Source organism: Arachis ipaensis, chromosome B10 (genome assembly GCF_059453495.1).
Source record: "Arachis ipaensis isolate K30076 ecotype BB chromosome B10, ASM5945349v1, whole genome shotgun sequence".
Lineage (NCBI taxonomy): Eukaryota > Viridiplantae > Streptophyta > Magnoliopsida > Fabales > Fabaceae > Arachis > Arachis ipaensis.
The window spans coordinates 147531337-147553511 of NC_142435.1; the positions used below are offsets into that span (position 1 = coordinate 147531337).

At 28.0% G+C, this 22175-nt stretch overlaps 2 protein-coding genes and 1 long non-coding RNA gene across 4 annotated transcripts in view; 1 reads left to right on the forward strand and 2 right to left on the reverse strand.

Moving 5' to 3' along the window:
• Window positions 1-22175, reverse strand: part of LOC148582048 (uncharacterized) — a 115216-nt gene that overhangs the window by 63566 nt on the left and 29475 nt on the right. The window lies entirely within an intron of this gene.
• LOC110267895 (peroxisomal ATPase PEX1-like) lies at window positions 899-3113 on the reverse strand. 2 transcript variants are annotated; one of them, XM_088499673.1, is made up of 3 exons: window positions 2855-3113; window positions 2596-2769; window positions 899-1343 (listed from the first exon to the last, which is right to left on the reverse strand). In XM_088499673.1, exons 1-3 carry the CDS (start codon window positions 3053-3055, stop codon window positions 1320-1322), a joined length of 399 nt encoding a protein of 132 aa, XP_088355799.1. In that variant the 5' UTR covers window positions 3056-3113; the 3' UTR covers window positions 899-1319. The 2 variants fall into 2 exon arrangements, with proteins under 2 accessions (XP_088355799.1, XP_088355781.1); XM_088499655.1 differs by lacking the exon at window positions 899-1343 and having other exon boundaries at window positions 2385-2769.
• LOC107621243 (F-box/kelch-repeat protein At3g23880-like) lies at window positions 13572-14903 on the forward strand. Its single transcript, XM_016323277.3, has one exon. It carries the CDS (start codon window positions 13572-13574, stop codon window positions 14901-14903), a length of 1332 nt encoding a protein of 443 aa, XP_016178763.1.

Here is a 22175-nt window from a genome sequence, read left to right on the forward strand (position 1 = left end):
TATAAATTTTGTTTTTCTTTTTGTTCATAGATATTTTTTATTATTCTACTATTACCCCTTCTTATTTTCCCTACAGCGTTGTTCTCAAAGTGGTACTTTCTTCTTCCTGTTCTTTCTCTATCTCTTTCTTTTTCAGGTACTCTCTCTTTTTGTAGAATTTTTTATTGGGTGGATAATTCTTTCCTCCTTATCGTTTTTACTTCAATACCATTTTAACCTTGTATTATATTATTTGATTTGTAATAAAAATAATTAGTTTTAAAATTTTTGAGATAAATATTATCAAAAGTAAAATTGATCTTTTTAAATACTAAAAAATATTTATAAGTTGTAATTGATTTTATATAATTTAAAGAAAAATCAGTTTTTAGATAAAAAAATAATTTTTTAAATAAAAATAGATTTTTATGTGCAAAAACTATTTTTTTTCATGTAAAAACGGATTCTTTTTTAAACTGATTTTTTATTTAAAATTAATTTGACTTATTAACCTAAACAAAATTTTTTATTAATCAAATTTAGATTTATTTTTTTTGTTAATCGTAACCATATGTATTCCTAAATATTAATAATAAATTTAAAAATAAAATAATTATATTTATAAATTTTATTTGAATATAAATACTATTATATATTTTTTTATTAAAATTTTTTGCCTCTTCAAATATTTTTTCAAGTTCTATCTGTACTCCTACGTACTCTCATTCTCTATTAAATTAATTTATGCTTGATGTAGAAAATTTAGAATCACATGGCTATTTTAGTCATTTCATATAATATTTTAGTCTTATCAATATGTATCCAAACATAATACTGAATATTAAGAATAATTTTGAGTGTCTCTGTCCTATTATCTCTGTATCAGTGTTATGTTCTGTTCTATCTTTAAAAACACACGCAGCCTAAATATTTAAGCACTTCGAATCCATGAAAAAGTACTACGCAAAGAAGACCCCACACGATACCGAATTGCTCCAGAAAATCACGGTAGCTTCCCTGATCTAGTCATCAGTAATCTTTAGACCCAAGAGGAGACATGCAGATGAAGTATTAGTCAAAATATCTTAATGTTTTCGAGATAAACAATTCAACAAAATAATTTACTTTGAGTAACAGAAGAAAGCTGGAAATTGCTCATCATGAAGTATTCAACATCAACGTCAGGGTTGTATCCCAAATCTCCATCTTCATCTACATTATGCTCCTCTTCATCTATCTCCTTGGTCCTTGCTTTTTTTTTATTATCTGAAGAATTATTCTCGCTGGCAGACTTCCTCTTGTTTTCGTTGTCAGTAGTCTTGTTTCCCAGACCAAGAATATCATCGAGAAATAGTTGAAGAATTCTGAGACGAGAATTAGTTGAAAAATCCTCACTTAACAAGCAAATTATTATACTTTATATATTATGTACTCTTTATATACTCTCACTAAAAAAATTACAATAAAAAATTTTTTTGGAATAAAAAATTTTCTTAAAAAATATTTGTTAAATTATTACATCTTATATATTATGTACTCTTTATGTACTCTCACTACAAAAATTACAATAATTAGTCTATTATTGATAAAAAAAATAATCTAGATGATAAATAGCGTTGTCAAAAAAATAATAACAGATCCAAAACCAAATCAACGTAATAAAAGAAATGGTCACAAAGAGGAGTCAGATCCTTAATTACCTAGATTTGGTGGCCATATCAAGGAACTAAAAATTCAAAAAAGAAAAAGAAAAAGAGAAAGAGAAAAAAAGCTCAGGTGAATTCAAATTAAGTGTAAATTATATAAGCGCCAGTGTTTAAATTTAAGTGTAATCCTATTGGATGAAACGGAAATGAAAGTTCAATATCTATAACAATATATAAAATAGATTGAAGGGTTTGGTATCTAATTCTGTTTTCTTATTTTACTCTTTATAAACTAAAACAGTAAAACTACTTATCCAATTATGTTTTATAAATTGTCTATTAATGGTGTAACTCCTCCATTAACTTAAGAGTTATGCACCTGCTCACTCTCAATCGTAAAATATAATAAAAAAAACTCTTCTGCAAATTAATAATAACAATGTCGTTGGTTGGTATTTAATATTCTTACATCCTGTTTGAAACCTTTAAATGATGGAATTAGAATTCAATTCCATCAAGAAATGAATTCCTACAAAAATAGAATTCAATTTCATAGTTTTAAACAACTAACTCATTTAATGAGATAGAATTGAATTCCATTGTTTAGAATGACTTGTTGATGAATTATATTATTTTTCTAAAATATTTTTACCCTTCAATAAATATTAAGTATAATTTTATTTATCAATTAAATTAAATAATATAATTATATAAATCACTTATAAATAAAATTGGTCTAACACAACCTCACCAATTGATCCATTTTGAACTTAAAATCACCATTTCTCTCACTTAGTTTAAGATTTATGCCATCCTGTGAAATCATACTAATTCTAGCTGCCTATTTAACCATCTTTGCTTCTTTTTCTTTTTATATATTATATATATACTTAATATTCACATGTTTCAATTAATCCAAGTCTTGAACTATGCCCTGTTGGAGAAGTGAATGAACAACAATCACAAAAACCTGGTTGAGGATAGCAGCCTCAGCTTGTTCGGAATTGAGTTCCAAAACCTCCCAATCATCCTCGGTGTGAGGCTCTATCGTAACAAGAGAAGCATGAGCCACATTGAAAGCAGCTCTCACCTGAACAGTACCGTGATTCGGCAACGAAATGCACTCCACAAATTGTTTCGAAACCTATACAACCGAATTGTTCAGAACACGAATCGAATTTAACAGAAAAAAACATGATAATGAGAACGGTGGTGGCAGCAGTAGTTACCTTGATGGCGGAGGGAGAAGAAGTGGCGCCGGACCAAGCGACGAACCATAGGTTGGGAGGGTGGGTGGGAGAACGAAGCTCGAGGGCGAGTATGTGAGGGAGAGGAGAGGAGCGCGTGGATTGGAGAGTTTGGATGAGAGGGAGGGGAAGGGAGACGAAGCAATTGTCGATGGCGGCAACAAGCTCCACCTCGAATTCCATGGATGGAATTGATGAAGTGTGATGAAAAGAAACAAACACTCTAATTTGGAAAGGGGTATTTTTGATATTACACCGTTTAAGTGAGATTTAGGTGAGAATTGATTTTGAAATCGGACCAAAGTAGGTTTGATTTGTAAATGGGGTAAAATGAGAATTGGAATGAGTTAATACTCAATTTGATCCCTGAACTTGTATACAAGTCTTAATTTAGTCCCTAAAATTTTAATTATTTCTATTTAGTCCTCAAATTTTATAAACGTGCCTCACATTAGTCCCTAAGACGATTTTTAATTCAAAAACGTTATTGGAGCGTTGAAATGGACAATCAAATGCCACACTGAAACATGTAAAATGATGTAGTTTTGGTTTTAGCATTCAAATAGCTCAAAATGATGTCATGCCACTTGTTTTGTTAGATCAAGTTTCAATAAGCACCACTTATGATGTTGTTTTTGGGTTACTCGAGTATCAAAACCAAAACAACATCATTTTACAAAATTTAGTATGGCATCCTCCTGTCCATGACAGCGTTCTATTAACATTTATACATTAAAAATTGTTCCAAAGACTAACATAAATCATGTTCGCAAAATTTGAGAACTAAATAAAAGCAATTGAAACTCCAGGGACTAAATTAAGGCTCGTATGCAAATTTAGGGACCAAATTGAATATTATCTCGAATTGAAATTCTCACCGGAATTCAACTTCATGTTTTTTTTCTATTCCAAAGCAAAGAATAGAATTCAATTCATCTATAATTTCAAATCAGATGCATTCTAAACAGGTTGTTATATTCTGTAACAAAATTAATCAAATTAATATACAATGTTTATTATATATTTGAGTACTAATGTTTAATTTTAGATAAAAAATTATACATACACCATAACACCAATGTATTCCTTAATCAAACAATATAGAAGTTATAAAGTTAACAATATAAAAAGTCAAAATTAAAGTTTTGTGTCTAATTTTTTCAGACATCATTTGTCCTTAATAATAATATTTTTTTAATATTCCATTTCCATCATACAATATAATATATAATATAATATATAATATTTATATATTTATATTTATTTAACAAACAAGATTATGAATTCAATTATAAATACTTAAAAAAATAAAATAAAAAACATATTCATAAGACTAATAATAACAAATATAATAAGAAAAAAATATATAGATCTCTTATTTTTTGGTGTGTATTTATAAATTTGAATGAATAGATATATCTTACAAAGTAACAACTATAAAATAAAAATAAATTTATTACTCTAACTTATAAAAAAAATTTAATGAATACTCTTCAAGTCATTCTTTTATTTATTATACATTTATTACGAAAAAATGTATTCATATTTTAAACTAATGTAGAGTATGAGTTAAAGAATTAGAAATTAAAGAATATGCATTTGCATTCTTATATTAAATGAAATCCCTCCATATACAAATACTATTTTATATAAGATAACTATAGAAATCTCTCAACCACTCCCAATTAGTATAACACACAAAATTTGATAAGATATTAAACGGTACTTTTAAATTAAAGTTGATTAAAATAATTTTATAATTAAAATAAAATATATATATATTAAAATAATAAATCAATATAACATAATAATTTTTAATATACTTTAATTTAGTTTTTTTCTTTTTTATTTTTATTTATGTTCTTATATTTTAGAGTTTTGATAATGATATATATTTTTAAAAATCTACAAATAAAATCAGGATATATCTCACTTCAATACAAACACAACTGTTAAAAAAGAATATAAAGATATTCATATTTTATTTAATGTATTTAAAAATGCACGGCATAAATAAGATTAATTCTTTATATTATAAATTTTTTTTCCAATAAAAAAATTAACTAATGATAAAATTTGATAACGGTAAAATGTATTTTAATTAAAAAAAATTTAAATATTATATTAAATATTACAAGTTAATGGATAAACAACTTTTAAATTCTTGAATTAAAGACATTTATCGAATAACTAATTTAGGTACTAACTATTAAAAAGTGTTACTATATTAATCCATCACAATAATTATGAAACACCTAGCAACATTTATTACTAAAAAAAAATCTTAATTTAATAATATTAAATATATAATAAATACTTGATAAGATAAAAAAGATAGCAACGTAAACATAAAAAAAACAAAGATAAATTACAGTATAATAAATAAACTATTTTATAAAAATATTTTTGCATTCTTAATTAATAAAATACTCATCATATCATCAATTTATGGTAATAATTTAAAAAAATAAATTAAAATATGTGACACATTAATGAACGAGATTTAAATCTGTAAAAAAAGTCAACATATAAAAATACAATAGAAGCATAAAAAAAATAATTTGTTTTATAATAAAGATCTATTATATTGAACGCACTAAAATTACACAAAATTAAAATAATTAAAATCACTGAATATTTTGTTTTATGCAATCAAAGTTAAAAATATAGGTATGAAAATACATGGTAATAGAGCTGGTCCAAGTAACAGATCCTTACCTGATTAGTATCCTATATACTTAAAATATGTAAAAACATCGATATAAGTTAACTTACCTACACATTAAATCTTCTTAACATATAGGATTAACAAAATTAACTAACTTAATTTACACGATTTATTTTATTGCTGAGCACTAATTTTTTATTTTCCCAAAAAATATACAACATATAAAGTTTGTATTTTTTTTTTTATAAGTGTAGGTCGACCACGCTATTACTCATTCAATGCCTCAACCAGATCCTTATCATGAACCAACCTCAAACAATACTAGAAGCCATGTAAATATGAATGGTCAATACTCTATTTATATCTCTAATATTTTATCATTATCATATAATATTTATTTAAAATATTTTTTGTATCGAATAAATATAAAGGTTTGTTATTGTACACTACTATATAAAATGTCTAATGACAAATAAAATTATAAATTTAATAAAAAATAATTTTGTAATAAATAATTAACAAATAAAAAGATTTAAAATAGTCAATACATTCATGAGACTAATAATAATAAGAATAACTTTGTTAATAAAATTTTGGTAACAACATATATCTTTTAAAATTAAAAAGTATAACTAGAAAAAAAAATCAAATTTAAACACAAATACAACAATTGAAAGATAGTGTAAAAATATTGATATTTTATCTCATGTATTTAAGTATATTCTGTACAAATTATATGGATCTTTTTTATTATCAGGTCTTTATTCAATTAAAATTTTAATAAATGGTGAAATTTGATAATGACACAATGTGTCCTAATTTCTTAAAAAAACAAAAAGACTAAATACTAAATTAAATGTTACAAGTCAACAGGTAAATAAATTAAAAAACTTCAAATTAAAAACATAGATACGTATATATTTTTGTGAGTTACTAGATAAATTTTTATTGAATAACTAATTTAAGTACGAATTAAAAAAAATACTACTACAACTATTATCCAATAGCAATAATTATGAGATACATAATATCATTTAGTGATGGAAAATAAATTTTAATGTAGTTACAGTAATTAGAGAATAAATAGTTGATTATAAAAAATCATCAAATTAAAATTTAATAATGTAAAAAATATTAACATAAACACACAAAAAATAACAAAATAAAGTACAATAAACAAAGAAATTTTTATAAATATTTATGCAATTTTAATAGACAAAATCTTTATCATATTATTATTTTATCATAATAAATTTAAAAAATTAAATTAAAATTATTACAAATTAATAGGCGACATTTAAAACTTTCAACAAATTGAATAAAAAAAAAATACAATAGAATCATATCATTTTAAAAATACTCTTTGTATATTTTAGTATAATGCAGAATAAAAATATGCTCTATTAAATATTTTACCTCATATATTATCTAGAATTTTAAACTTTGATAATCTTATATGATTTTTAGACAACGAAAAAATCTATAAAAAGACACTACATCTTTAAAAAATATGTTTATTTTCCAAAAAATAATCCTCAATTGGAAAGTTGTATATATATTCTTTGTTCACTCTTGATTCTATTATCTAAAATATATGAAATAATTAACGAATTTTTTTCGAGTATCTAACCATACAATCATTGACACATGTTGAAAAAAAGGTACTATAACATAATATTTTATTTACCTATGCGAGTGTAGAAATTAGACACCATGTTCGAACATCTTACAATTATGCTCGGAATTCTCAAGAGAATACAACAGTGCTTCAAACTACACTACCTACTCCAAGGATATGTACCCACTGTAATGCACGTCTATTTCACCATGAAACATTTGACATGTGTTGTAATGGGGGAAAGTCTCTTTACCAGGTGTAAATGCTCCTCAAGAATTATTTAAAATTTTCTTAGACCCTTCTGCAGAAGGAACCATTTTAGGAAACACATTCGTGGTTACAATCATGTTTTTTCTTTCACTTCGTGCGGTGTACACATAGACGAACGATTAGGCTCCGTTTGATTGATGTATATGATGAGACATAGACATAAAGACACAGGCATTAAAGATATGGACATAAAATATTTGTGTCTATGTATTGTATTTGGCAAAAATAAGGAACAAGACACACATATTTAAAAAAGACTGAATTACCCTTTATTCAACCACAAGTTTTATCACCATCACTGTATACCCATTACCCCAAATACTATATATCATCACCATTAAATTTTTATTTCTTCTAATATTTTTTATTTCTTCTAATATCATCTTAAATTATCATTCAAATATTAAATATATAATTTTTCTTGAAAAAAAATAAAAAACTAAAGTTCAGAATTTATCAAAGATTAATCAAAATTTAAATAAATAAAAAAATTAAATATACAATTTTTTTTTGAAGAAAATAGAAGGATAAATTTGGTTGTAGAATCTAAAAGAAGAAGAAAAAATAGAAAGGTTTGGGGAGATAAGAGGACAAATTTTAAAAATTTAATAAGGGTAAAAGAGTAAAAAATCAGTGTCTCACCAAATTGGAGGTACACAAATTTAGTGTCTCCGTGTCCTCCCATGTCCTTCGAAGATTTGTGTCTCACCAAACCAAACAGCAGACATGTGTCACCGTGTCCATGTCATAATAAGACATGGACATCAACCAAACACTACCTACCTATAGCAAATCATGGTATATATATATTTTGTGCTCAAGGATCAATGTACCACAGTATAGGAGGATTTCATCCGGATCAAGGGACGCGGCTACGCTTCTTGCAACTGTATATGTATGATACTGAGCACGAGTTACAAAATAGGATGCTGGAATACACAACTGCATGAAAGTTTGGTTTTGAAGCTATAACAATTGTTGCACCGATATAATCCTTTTATCCATATATTTCGCCAGCTTGCACAACGACTAGATGTACAAGAGTGTAGCTTGGTGATTAGAGAGTGACCTGCTAATCAACCACAATAGACAATACAGTCTCCCAACTGCTTCACAAGTAACAACCATAATAGCCAGTGATGACATTGAAATAATGGTGCGTGGACGAGATATCAAGATTCAAACTCATGCTGGTAATTTCAGAAGGATTCAAGAATTTGTTGGCTATTATGATCCACTACAATATCCTCTTCTTTTTCCATTTGGAACGCATGGATGGGATATGAATACTCGAACTCAAAGTGGGAACAAAGTATCATGCCGGACATATTATAACTATATGCTCCAGGTACAAACTCATATTTGCTACATAATTTATTGACTTCCTTAGATGATAGTTTGAACCATTACATTATTTCACAATTTCTAACTATTTTCTAATATCCTCAAAATTCGTAGATCCGTCCCGATAATCACTCAACAGTTTTGCAAGTGGGGCGACTTCTTCAACAATATGTTGTTGACAACTATGTGAAAATAGAAACAGGTAAGTTAAGATGGGTTCGATAAAGACAACAGAAACTTCGAGCTAAACTATATCAAGGCTTACAAGATGCTTTGTACACAGGAGAGACTAATGTTGGTAAATATTTTTCAATTTAATAGCTACACGATTGATTATTACGTGTTTTCGAAGTTAAAATTTCAAACTAATAATACTTTTCTCTATAATTGGTTTCAGAAAATGTTGGTAGAAGAACGATATTACCATCGTTGTTCGTGGGCAGTCGTCGAGACATGACCCAACGGTACGATGATGGAATGATTATTGTTCTTAAAGAAGGCAAATCGGATATTTTTCTCACTATGACATGCAATCCATCATGGTCAGAAATAGCTTCGGAGCTCAGCCCTACTCAAACTCCACAGGATCGTTCGGATCTAACAACTAAGATTTTCAGAGCCAAATTCGAACAATTAAAGGAGGATGTTATTACCAAGGGTGTATTGGGAAAGGTGAAAAGTTATATTTATATCACTGAATTTGAGAAAAGAGGATTACCACACGTACATATGTTGCTAATCTTAGAAAATAATGACAAGTTGAGTGATCCTACCACATTTACATGAGGCAATGCTAAGACATATGGTCTATGGTCCTTGCGGAACACTTATTCAGTCTTCACCATGCATGAAAAATAGTCAATGTAAACGCAACTACCCAAAAGAGTTCGTAGCAGAGACACGACGAGGTCACGAGATGATGACTCATATCCTCAATATAGGAGGAGATTTGATGCTCCAATCTCTATAAACCAAAATGTCATATAAATAAAGCTACGTTAATTTTGAAATGATGAAAAAAATATTTATCTGACAAATTTAAAGGATGAATGGTATATTAACACCAATATTAAAATATGATATAAATAAAGTCACGTCAATATTAAAATAAAAAACAATAGTGATCTTATAAATTTAAAAAGTAAATAATATATTAAAAAAATAAAATTAATTTCTTAAAAATAATAAAAAAGCGGCTAAATAGGCACGATCGTACCTGTTGAGCCGTTAGTCACTATAATCCAAAACAATCGATACAGTTATCATTAATATATTTAGACATTTTAATAACACATTATAACAGCAAAAATAAAATATCTTTCAAATCTTTCGTTATATATTTTGGAATATATTAATTTTTAATTTTTCAATAAAAAAAGTAAAAATTAAAAACGACATAACTCATAAATATCAAAACTAAAAATATTTTTACAATTATTTTAACTCACTATATCTCATTAAGTTCTAGTATGAACATTTTTAAATTTTTTAATTAAAAATCTTATTACATCTACAATAGAATTAAATTTTATTTTTATAAAACTTATCGAAATATATTTAAATTAATTAGTTTAAATAATTCTTACCTAACATAACAGGTGTTACTTGGTCGATTTGTTATCTCTTGGAATATATGTATTCGTTTGGTATCAGAAAAAAAAAATGCTAGATAATTAAATTTTTTTAAATTAAGTTAAACCAAGTTAAATTTACGAACCGCACATTTTTTCTTTTCGTTCTTCTTCTTTCTCCTTATCTTCTTTCATTATCATTATAGTATTTTTTTTCTCCTTTTTCTGCATCTTTCTCTCTTTTTCCTTTTCTTTTTTATTATTTTTCTTTCTAAAAAAAACAAAAATAAAAAGAGAACAAAGAAAAGAAAATACATCACAAAAAAGAAGAGTAATAAAAAAAGAAAAAAAGAAGAATAAAAAGTAAAACAAACTGTAGCATTCTATTTTATATATCACGGTTAATAAAATTTTAGTGTAAAAACTAAGAAATTTTTGTGTTAGAAAAGAAATTTTGATGCTATTTTTTTGTTTGATATTTTTTTTCAAACTCTTCTTCCTCCTCTCCCACCTTCTTCTTGGTATCATAATTATTTTTGTTTTACACTCATAATTTTTTTTATTTCACCTTCTAAAAAATATAAAAAATAATTAAAAAAAAAAAGAAAAAAATATCAAACAAAAAAAAGTATAAATAAAAAGAAGTAATTATGCAATTTTTTATTTTATTTTTTAGTTTACAATAAAAATACATAAATTATGTATGAAGAAGATTGAAAAAGAACAAAAAAACATTAAAAGAACTGTAACATCAAGTCGAGAAATCTTGAAAAATTTCAGTTTGAAAAATTTCGGTGTTAAAGTTAAGAAATTTGTGTCTCACAATTAAAATTTTTTTATACTATCTTTCATGCGAAGAAGCATGTAATTCAGACTGTGGTTTATAAGTTGTAACTACAGTGATTCTATTTATTGCATGCTGATATGAATAAAGGTGAATGTAAGTACACTCCTAATAAAATCATTAAATTTTGAATTTGAAATAAACGACTAATGCAACTACTGGCTGATTTTTTTTTATATAAAAAAAATATTGGTATTTTTTTTTAGAAATGGAATTATTTGGTATAATTATAGATGAATAAATTTTGTAGGTAAAAAGTCAACACGTGGGAGAGGTGTTGCAACACGTGGAAGGCGTGTTGGATAAGTGATAACATCCTAGCTAACACGTGGGGCGTGTTGGACACGTGGCAACATATTAGCCAACACGTAGGAGGCGTGTTGAAACACGTGGAGGCGTGTTGAATGATTTTCACAATGCGTGATATACTTCAAATATCAATATCCAACTAAAACACGATTTTTCATTTCCATATTAAAAATAACAGAAATATTTGATAACCAAAGAAAATTAGCCAAAAACAGTCATAACTTGCCTTATTTAGCATTTATTAATTGTTGTAATAATTAATAAATACTAAATAAGACAAGTTCTGACTGTATTTTTTGTCTTTCTAGCATTACCGTTCTATCTCTAACTAAAACAGCAAACATTGGATGCAATGCAATCATATTTCCCTCATGCATGACTTTGAGACATTAGCACGTTATTATCACTTGGCAGATACACAAACTGTATAACAAATCATTCATTCAATGAATTTATTTCTTCAATGATATCGGTATATTTAAAGGAAGTCCAACATTTGAAACCTCTTCAATCTCCAACTATAATTCTATGGTCAAAACATTAAAAAAATCACAATCTAAAAAAGTGAAGAGTGATACTATAAAAGGTTGACATCATTATGAAGATATTTCAAATATTGTAATTAGAAAATTTAGATGTTTCTTATCTTCTTTTAATTTTTTCTTGTGTATGGGAACATATTCTGTTGATCTGTCCTAATAATAGCTATTTTATTTTATCAATATGAACAATTGACACACCAGATTAATCATAATAGTTATTCAGATGTATGGATTGACTAAGAATTGCAAACTTAAGTTGTTACTTGTCCTATTTTTTTTTACTTTCTTTCTAGCAGAGAAAATTGACAAAAAAAAAAGAGTGTTCATCTCATCAATTACAATATTGCATGAATATACAAAGATTCAAGGTATAAATCAATTAAAAAGAGAAAAAATTTCATTCTCCTCCTCTCCTCAAAGATGTTAAAATGACATTTTCTTTCAATCTATTTATAAAATATACATTTTTTTCTTTTATAACTTTTAAAAAATCTCCTCTTTATTCTATTTTAAATTTTTTGTGTTAGCTAATATTAACTTTATCAAATTTAAAAAAAAAAATATTTTTTACAAAAATATACTTTAGTAAAATATTTATTTTTTTATTATTAAATTTTGCCTTACCAAAATATCAAAATTTTGCTTGCAAAGGCATCCATACATTTCTCACCCAAAAAGTAATAAACTTACCAATCAGATGTCCATGGGTTTACGGAGAAGTATCAATAAGATTAAAGTAATTTTTTAGTGTGGATAAATAATGAAATGTATCTTTATTTTATTTTTTAAATTATTTAAAATTTAAAATTATAGATTAAAATTAGTTAAATTTTAAAATTTGATTAATTTAAAAAAATAATTTTTGTCTAACATAAAAAAGATACTTAAATCTTTTTATAAAATTCAATAATCTTTTTTTAAAAAAATATAAAGGTATTTTAATAAAAAAAATTGATATGATATATATTTAAAAAATATTGTAATAATTAAAGTGCTCTTCATATTTTTATAAAACATTTGTCTCCTCAACTCTTCCATCTTAATCTCAATAATAAGCTTTGAGTTTTGGATATCTTTTATCCTTCAGCTTGGGGAGTATATTAAACAATTCTTCTACCTTAGTCCATGACAACAATAAAAAAGTCTCACGGCCCACAAATTCAGCCCAACAAAATTCATAAATTCAATTTTAATTTTAGCTTTTATCATTTTATCTTTTATATATATATATATATATATTATTATAGATAGGAGACTCGAACCCGCAACCTCTTAATTGAATATAGAAAGACTATACCATTTGAATTTCATTGACTTATTTTATTTTTATATTACCATTTTATCTTATCTTTATTTTTATCTCTCGTACAATACTCTATATATATTTAGTTTTACTTTTATAATTCAAACTATCAAAAAATACATAACATAGTATTCTTTATGTTTGCGTACTCTTTTGTTTCCTCTTTCAATTTTGTTATATATTGTTTTTGATTTCTTATTCCTGCTATATTGTGGAGTTTCCTCGTACGAATGAGGAGGGATCCGATTGCTGATGATGTTGATGTTGATGTTGATGTTGATGCTGATGCTGATGCTGTTCCGAGGAAGGGGAAGGTTGTCACGACAAAACCACCACCTATCCTTTCGGACGAGCTCATAGAGGAAATCCTGCTGAGGATACCGGCGAGGTCTCTCGTTCGATTAAGGAACAGCGTCTGCAGATCATGGAGAACCCTAATTTCCAGTTCCCAATTTGCCAAGGACCACCTTCGACGTTCAATGGCGGTGGATCCAGCCTTGACCCACCCACGTATTGCCTATTATAGCGAAACCTACGTATACCCCACAATCGGAGTGTTTTCCGTACGATCTGTGATGGAGAACCCTCCCCATGAACCCACTAAAGTAGTTCCCTATGACTATGAGGGAAGCTTCCGCCTCATTATTGGCTCTTGCAATGGATTGCTGTGCTTGCGCGATGAAGAGGGCCAGGATGGATTTATAATCTCCCATCGTGCCATGCTGTGGAACCCCTGCACTGGATTCACTTCTCAGCCGCTTGAAATTGGAGGTCTCCTCTCCATTTGCGGATTCGGTTATGATCATGTGAATGACAAGTATAAGCTTTTTGCACTTGTGAAAAAGAAATCAGGCGAATCCGTCTCCAGAATGTTTACATTCGGCCCAAATTCTACCTGGAGAACAATCCAGGATTTCTCCCATAAAATTCGTAACCGCAATTACAGGGGTTCTATGGTGGATCATGTAGGGCTTTTTGTAAGTGGCACTGGCACTCTTAATTGGCTTTTTCACCGCTATCTTAGTTTTGTGTGGGTTCTTTCCCTTGACTTGGTCAAAGAGACTTATAATCAGTTTTTCCTTCCCGGCAGGGATTCAGATGATGATCACTGGGTGGCTCCCCAATTGGGTATCTTGAGGGATTGTCTTGCTGTTTGTTATGAGACTAAGAAAACTCATTGGACTGTCTGGTTGATGAAGGACTATGGAGTTCCTCAGTCTTGGACTAAATTGGCCATAATCCCCCACCACCCGCTACTCGATCGTCGTCCTTCAAGCCTACGGCCTATATACATGTTGAAAAATGTTCTTCTTGTGTTTTCTCCGTGTGACAAGTTTGTTTTATGTAACTTAAGTGATGGCAGCGTAGATTTTCCTAATATTGACAGCTCCAGTGATGACATGCCCAGACATCGTCCTTTAACTCAGCGTTCATATGCAAGGATCTTTCAACTCTATCATGAAAGCTTAGTTTCACCGTCGCACTTTGGTCTTCCAAGCTGCTCATCTGAGATGCGGTTAGGGCTGCATATGGATCGGATAATATCTGCATATCTGCGGTAATTATCCGCATCCGATCCGAATTTTGCGGATATTATCCGATCCGCACTATGATAGGATCGGATTGCGGATTTGGCAGTGATATCCGCGAATTCCGCAAATCCGCATATCCGCACATCACATATAAATAGTATAGTTTAAGAAAATAAACCCTAATGTAATATGAATTTTAGTGTGTTGTTTTATGAATTTTATGATATCTTGTTTTTTATTTTTTTATGTTGTACTTCGACTTAGGATAATTAAACTTAAATCTTGTGTTATTTTTTTTTTTTTTTTGTTATTCAAGAGAACTTTATTGATAATATTTTAGAATTAAATATGCTTAAACAGGTGAAAAATATATTTTTTTTTTTGTAAAAATAGCCAAATGGAATTTGAAAATATTTTTTTTAATTATGCGGATATACCCGATATCCGATCCGATCCGGATACTTAGAATTAAATATACTTGCGGATCGGATCGGATCTGACCTGAAAAATTGCGGATATCGTATCCGATCCGATCCAATGAGTACAGTGCGGATCGGATAGAATTTTAGGCTATATCCGATCCGATCCGTGTGCAACCCTAGATGCGGTTAATGAAGCTAAGCCTATAATCTCTTAAAGATGGTTTCCTACACTATCTCTTGAATCCATAACTTTATTATGATTAATGTAGTGCCTTGTTTTTTTGTATTTTATAGACTCTGGCTTCATGTTTAATGTTTTTTAATTAGGTTCCTTATGAATATCGATCCTCGTTTGCTTTAGTTAGAATATGTATTTATCATGAAATGCTATATAATTGATGTTTTGTATCGGTTCGATTTGACAAAATTGCGAGTGCAACGTGCAAGTACTACGTAACACCATATTTAACATGGGAATATGTCAACTATAGAGATTAGTTTATCAAATAAACCTTTTCGTTATCATTAATTAGAATATAACAACGATTCAATCAATAATAATCTTATATGCCAATCATGGCCTTCCTAAGATGGTGAAAACAAAACCGTGTTCATGACAATTTGATTAAGAGTTTTAGTTCATTTGTATGCTGTGCTCTGAAGTTTTCAAGAGACATTTAGAATGAAAACAGGTTTAAATCTTATGTTTCTGTTTATTGCATGCTGATGTGAATAAAGGTGAATATGTAAGTACACTCCTAACAAAATCATTACATTTTGAATTTCAAATAAAACTAGTATTCATTTTTCAACCAGAATAATCAATGTCTACAAACTACTTTGAGTCTGAATAAGGATATAAATACATTGCTATGATCGAAACATTGTGGCATTCACTTCTCAATAAAGTAACCTCTAACAGCATGCTACTCTCTTGACAAGCTATACCCTCATGCATGCCTTTGAGACATTAGCACGTTACTATCACTTGGCAGATACACAAACTGTATAACAAATCATTCATTCAATGAATTTCTTCAATGATCTCACAATGATCTATAATCCTTCACCATTGAAATTTCACTGCATAATTTTCGTGGCACTTGCTCTATCTTTGTTCCCTCTTGCCATGCTTGACCTATACAAACCCCTAGACCTATATGTAGGGACGGACTTAGGGGGGCGCGCCCAGCTTTTTTAAAAAGAAATTAATAGTAATAAGTTATTAAGTATGATTTATTTTTTTAAAAATGTATTTAGTATTTAGTCTAGTATAAATAAAAATTTAGTCCAACCTAAATATTAATGATTTCTAATATCTAAAAAATAAGTAACAATATTAAAAAAATCTAAAAAAGATATTATTAGTAATATTTTTTAATTAAACAAAATTTTTCGAATTCCATAAAGTGGATTCTTTTTCTTCTTGTGATCGTCCTTCTTGATTCATTTGGTATTAATTCTCGTTGTTTCAACTGCTACAACTGAGAGATCTTTTTCAGCTATGAATATTGTGAATAATAACTCAGAAACAAGATGAAAGATGATTTTTTTGCTAATTGTCTTTTAATTATATTAAAAAGAAAATTGCTGAAAAATTTGACACAGATTCTATTATCGATAAATTTTATGATACGAAGAATCGACCACTTCGTTGGTAAAAAGTACATGCATTTTTTGTACTTTAAAATATATTCTCTATCGATATATTTTTATAATACATCTTACATTATATAATTTTTTTGCATAATTTTTAATATTATATACATTATTGGCTCCCCATAGTAATATTTCTGGATCCGTCCCTACCTATATATATATATATATATATATAACAAGTTGATCGTTGAAAGGGTAAGGATGTTTAACTGCAAATACCAGAGACAACCGAAATTAAATAGCACCTTAAATGATGCATAGCCACCCTGTTTGTTATATGTTGTATAATCACATAACAGAATAAGAAACCTATGAAGTGGTAAAAGGGTCACCAAGAAAACAATAACACAGTAGTAGACCATGCTGAACTCTATCATAGAGAAGTTTAGAGTAAAATTATGGCAAGTTTAGAATTCAGGTAATGGTACGATAATAGTATGAAGATGCAATACGAACGTACAGTAAACACATTGTATGAAAGAAACAAATCCTGTGAGTCACGCACTCTATCGTCCTCGCCTCTTTTGCTGCCTCCAGAGCTACCGTCAATCCAATGTGCTCAAAGCCTACACCCGCCTTTGAAAAGTCGCGAAGTAACTCTTCCTTACCTATTTCCTTCATTTTTTTATTCTAATTTTTATCTCATTGAATTAATTTATTATTATGTGTTTCAGTGTGTTGATATAGGAGTTTTGAAATTGAAAATATGCCTGGGCTATAAATGTTTTGTATGCCATTGTTTATGATATTAAGTTTCTTGTTGAGAAGGTATCGATTCCCATTTCATTCTTTTTCTTCTAAAAGTTTATTGTGAGGTTTTGTGTCATGGTAGTCTAATAGAGAATTAGCTTCAAATGGGAAATTTCCAAAGAAATTGAAAGGAGCTGATTTGTTTCTTATAAAACTATTTGGTGTTCTTGCGGTATGTATTCTTCTACATAATGGTTATTGTTTCTACATTTGGTTCTTGATTTAAAAAAAAAAAAGAAGATGAAGAATATTTTGGAATTCAAAACTTAGTTCATGAAAGTGAGGTTTTTTGGAAAGGAAAATTTAGTTACTTTCTTTATAATAATAGCGTTTTGTGTAAAGAAATTGAAAATAACTTCGCATTGAATTTCAATTTTGAAGAAACAGAGGCTATAATGTTATAGGAATCTTTTATATTTATAAATTATAATCATAATCACAAATAGGATTATCTATTGTAAGACCTTGGTATATGCTTATTGTGAATGAGAGCACCGTGAATCGTGAATTTATGTTTGTTGGACATTGCTGGTGAGTTAGTTAACCATTTATCAAGTTTTGTTTTAGGAGGTCTTGATTTTTCTCTTTTTTTTTTTGAAATAGGCCAACAAGATTATAATAGATTAAGTCCTTTAAGCTATTGCGGAGCTAATGAAAATTAAATGTGATTATTATACTGAAATTATGCCATTTAAATATTTTCTTTCGTTTAGAGAATGTATCCATTTCTACTCTGAAGAAAACAAAAGAAGTTTATTGAATGAGAAAATATAGGCTTATATTAAGAATTGTTGGATATTAAGTTTATTTTTCTAATTTCCTTTTTTCGTCACGCAAGGAGCCACTTTCAAGTCTGTGTTTTTTTACTCTCATATTGGTATTTGTACTTTTTTAAAAGCAAGAAATTTGTATTTCAATATTGATATTTTTGTAATTTTACAAAATAAAAATTTATTGTGTTTATATTATCAAAAAGGCAAAGTCTTTCCGTTAGAGTTATGTTATCCTTGGTCTTTATGGTATAAGGGCTTAAACCTGCTGTTTTAGAATATATAATCTTCAATTTAATAACTTTTACTTGCAATGAAACTTGTCACAGAAGCCAAAGGAGTGGTAGAAGGAGGGCATACGAAAAGGACTCATCTTTATGAGCACAGATTCTACCATGTTATTTCTCCTTCACTTGTGTTGTTAGACCTTTTTAGCTATGATCTTAGTGTTTCAAGTATCTTTCTTTTCCTCATCCTTATTTCACTGTTTAATACTTCTATTTTTATTGAATCATTGTTGCTGAATTGTATCTTCTAATTTCCTTTTTTCGTCATGCAAGGGTCACTTTCAAGTCTTTGTGTTTTTTACTCTCATTTTGGATTCAATTTTTATGTTGATTTCGTTTAGCTTAGGCACGTTTGTTTCTCATAATAGTACCGACAATTGCAAACTGTATCATTTTATTTCATTTCAAAATATAGTCGCCAAATTAGTCTTCATTTTTTCTTCATATTCAAAGGAGCGTAAAAAATAAGTTAATGTGTTTATAGTGTACAATTTTGGCCGCTGGTTTATTTTGTTCTTTGTCCGTTTCTCTGATTTTTGGGTTTTTTATCTTCTTGATTATTTATTTTAGAAATATGTATTTTTTTTCCGTCTTTTATGAAATAGTTATTTTATAAATACATAATTTGTTTTAACATTGCCTTCAAAATTCAAATAGCTTCAAAATTCTAACACTTTCTTTTGCTCTGCTAGCAATTTTGTGTACAATAATGCTATTCATTGTGTATAGAACTATAAAATATCAGTATCACCAAGAAGAGGTACGAGATTGAAACCATTCTTTTTAGATGTCATCATATGTTGTTACTAAGATTCTGAATGTTGATTTATATAATTGGTTCATTGGTTGATAGATATTTAGTATTGCATAAGGGATCAATTCATATTACTACTTTGTATTGTAATCATGTCAGTATACTCATTTGATCAGAAAATGTCCATTGGTTTGGGAGAAAAGAGATTTTTAGATTTTTTTTTCTATCTCATTAAATACCATAAAACGGTATATGGTAATCTTACTGAGTGTGCTAATATAAGTTATATTCTGTATTTATCACATGCCGTCACCAAATAAGCAAGAGATGAAATTTATGGGGAGAAGGTAAAGTACATTATTTAGTTGTTTCAATAAATAAATTATGTTCTCTGTTTATCACATGCTATTTAGTTGTTTGAATTGGGTAGTAATTATTTAGTCACATGTCATGCTTTTAAATTAAAGGCAATTCCTAACCAAATACATACCATGAAACTGAATGCCTTTAAGCTAGGGATGTTATTACAATTGATTTAAAGACCAAAATTTTATTTTATTCTTTGTTTTGATTTTTCATTTGTTTTTTGAAGGTTATTTGTGGAGCTGAAAATACTAAAATATCTCCAATTACATGACGAGTTTTCAAATTTTTTAATTTTATGTTTTTTCCATTCCAATATCTCAAATGTCTTTTTGTTCTTTGTTTTCAGTCTTAGTGTATTATTTGAAGCCTTTATTTTTTTTTTGTCTTTTTTATTTCTTTATTTATTTATACCTAATTCTATGTGAATGATTTCTTTATACTAAGCATCTTCACTGTATTATTATCTATTTCAAGAGAGCTTTTCATTTCATTTTCTCCTTATACTATGCATCTTGACTGTTATTTTTTATTGGTTGGCAAGTATTCTATTGTGGACTTGTGGTAACTACTTTATCACTTGAAATTGTTTGTTTATATTTTTAGTAGGCAGCACGATTTGGTTAGACACGAGTGAATAAATGCAACAGCATACGGGGAGCAAATTGATAGGATTGCCAATTTACGGATTCTCAAGTTTGTGAATGTTGCTTTGGAGCTTAATTTGTTAAACATTTTTACATGAATCTCCCATTTTTTCCTTTCCTGCTTCTTCTCCAAGTAATGTAGTAAAAATGTTTGTGAAAGTGGATCTAACAGGTAAGCGAATTTCATTTAAAAATGCAATGATGAAGAAAAAAATCTAAAGTTGTTCACAACAATAGGGCTTCTTTTAATTTAAAAAATTACTAAGGTTTATAAACTAGGAAAGGATATGCAATCTTTCAGAATTTTAAAATCACAAATTAATCATTTTATACAAAATTTATGCATATAAAGGAGAGGACTAATATGCTGGCTTTTATTTGATATATTCTGTTTCTTTATGGTTATTTGTTTGTTATTTTTTGTGGGCCTTACTCTTTTTTGTTTATTTCTTTCTCTCTTAATTGAATATTTTATTTTTTTTAGTTTTCTGTTTCTATTGGGGTAAATAATGAGATTTTTATTTCTACATGATGTCCATGTTAATTTTATAAGTATCATAAACATTTTTTTTATTTTCGTTGTTCTGAGTTTTTGGACAGAACAGATTTGAGAGTGAAATTTAGCTTTGTGCCTTTTTTATTTTTTTCATATTAAAATTATTTGTTGTTAGTAACTAGAATTTATTTGTATAAAATTTGTAAGAATTTGAGGTCCATGTTGATTTTACAAGTATCATTAACATTTTATTTCTTTTTCCTTTTTTTGAAATTTTGCACACACATGAATTGAGAGTCAATTTTAGTTTCTTGCGTTTTTTTTTTTAATTCTAATTAACGTTACATGTCGTAAGTTAGTAGCCATATTTGATTAGTATAATAAGTGCTACTATTGTGAATGTGGTAACCGACATACCCTCGTATACATAATTGTACACCACTTGAGTTTTAATTACTTGGATGCTATTTATATACATTTTTTGTTTCCTGACTCACCTGTTCTTTAATTGTGGAGCAGCTCTTGGCTTGGGAGAAGAGACTTTTTGGGCAAGTTAAATTAAGTAATACTACTACTTGCTTATTTTTATATGAAATTTAAGGCATTAAATATTTATATTTGGGTGTCTCGTGTGCTATTTGGTGATGTTTGTATGGTGTTGTCAGGTTTGCTGGGAAATGGGAATAAGAAATAAATGGATGTCTTTAAAGGCAATGGGAAAGATGGGAAGTGAAAAGGTGTCAAAAGACCCAAATAAACCAAAGAGACAACTTAGTGATTTTTTCGTTCAGTGTGAAAGGGTAAATCATTCTTCACAGTTTTTACTTTTTTTTTCACCATAGTATGCTAATTCTGAATGCATCTTGCTAGTTGTCTTATGCTTAATTGTGCATGATGCATCTTACTTTGATTCTTTTAATTAAAAAAATTACTAAGGTTTAAAAACTAAGAAAAAATAAGCTATCTTTCAGAATTTTAAAATTACAAATTAATCATTTTGCACAGAATTTATGTTTACACAAAAAAGGACTAATATGTTGGCTTTTATTTGATATCTTCTGTATCTTTAAGATTATTTTTTTGTTATTTTTTGTGGGCCTTATTCTGTTTTGTTTATTTTTTTTATTTCTTGATTGAATGATCTAGTTTTTTTG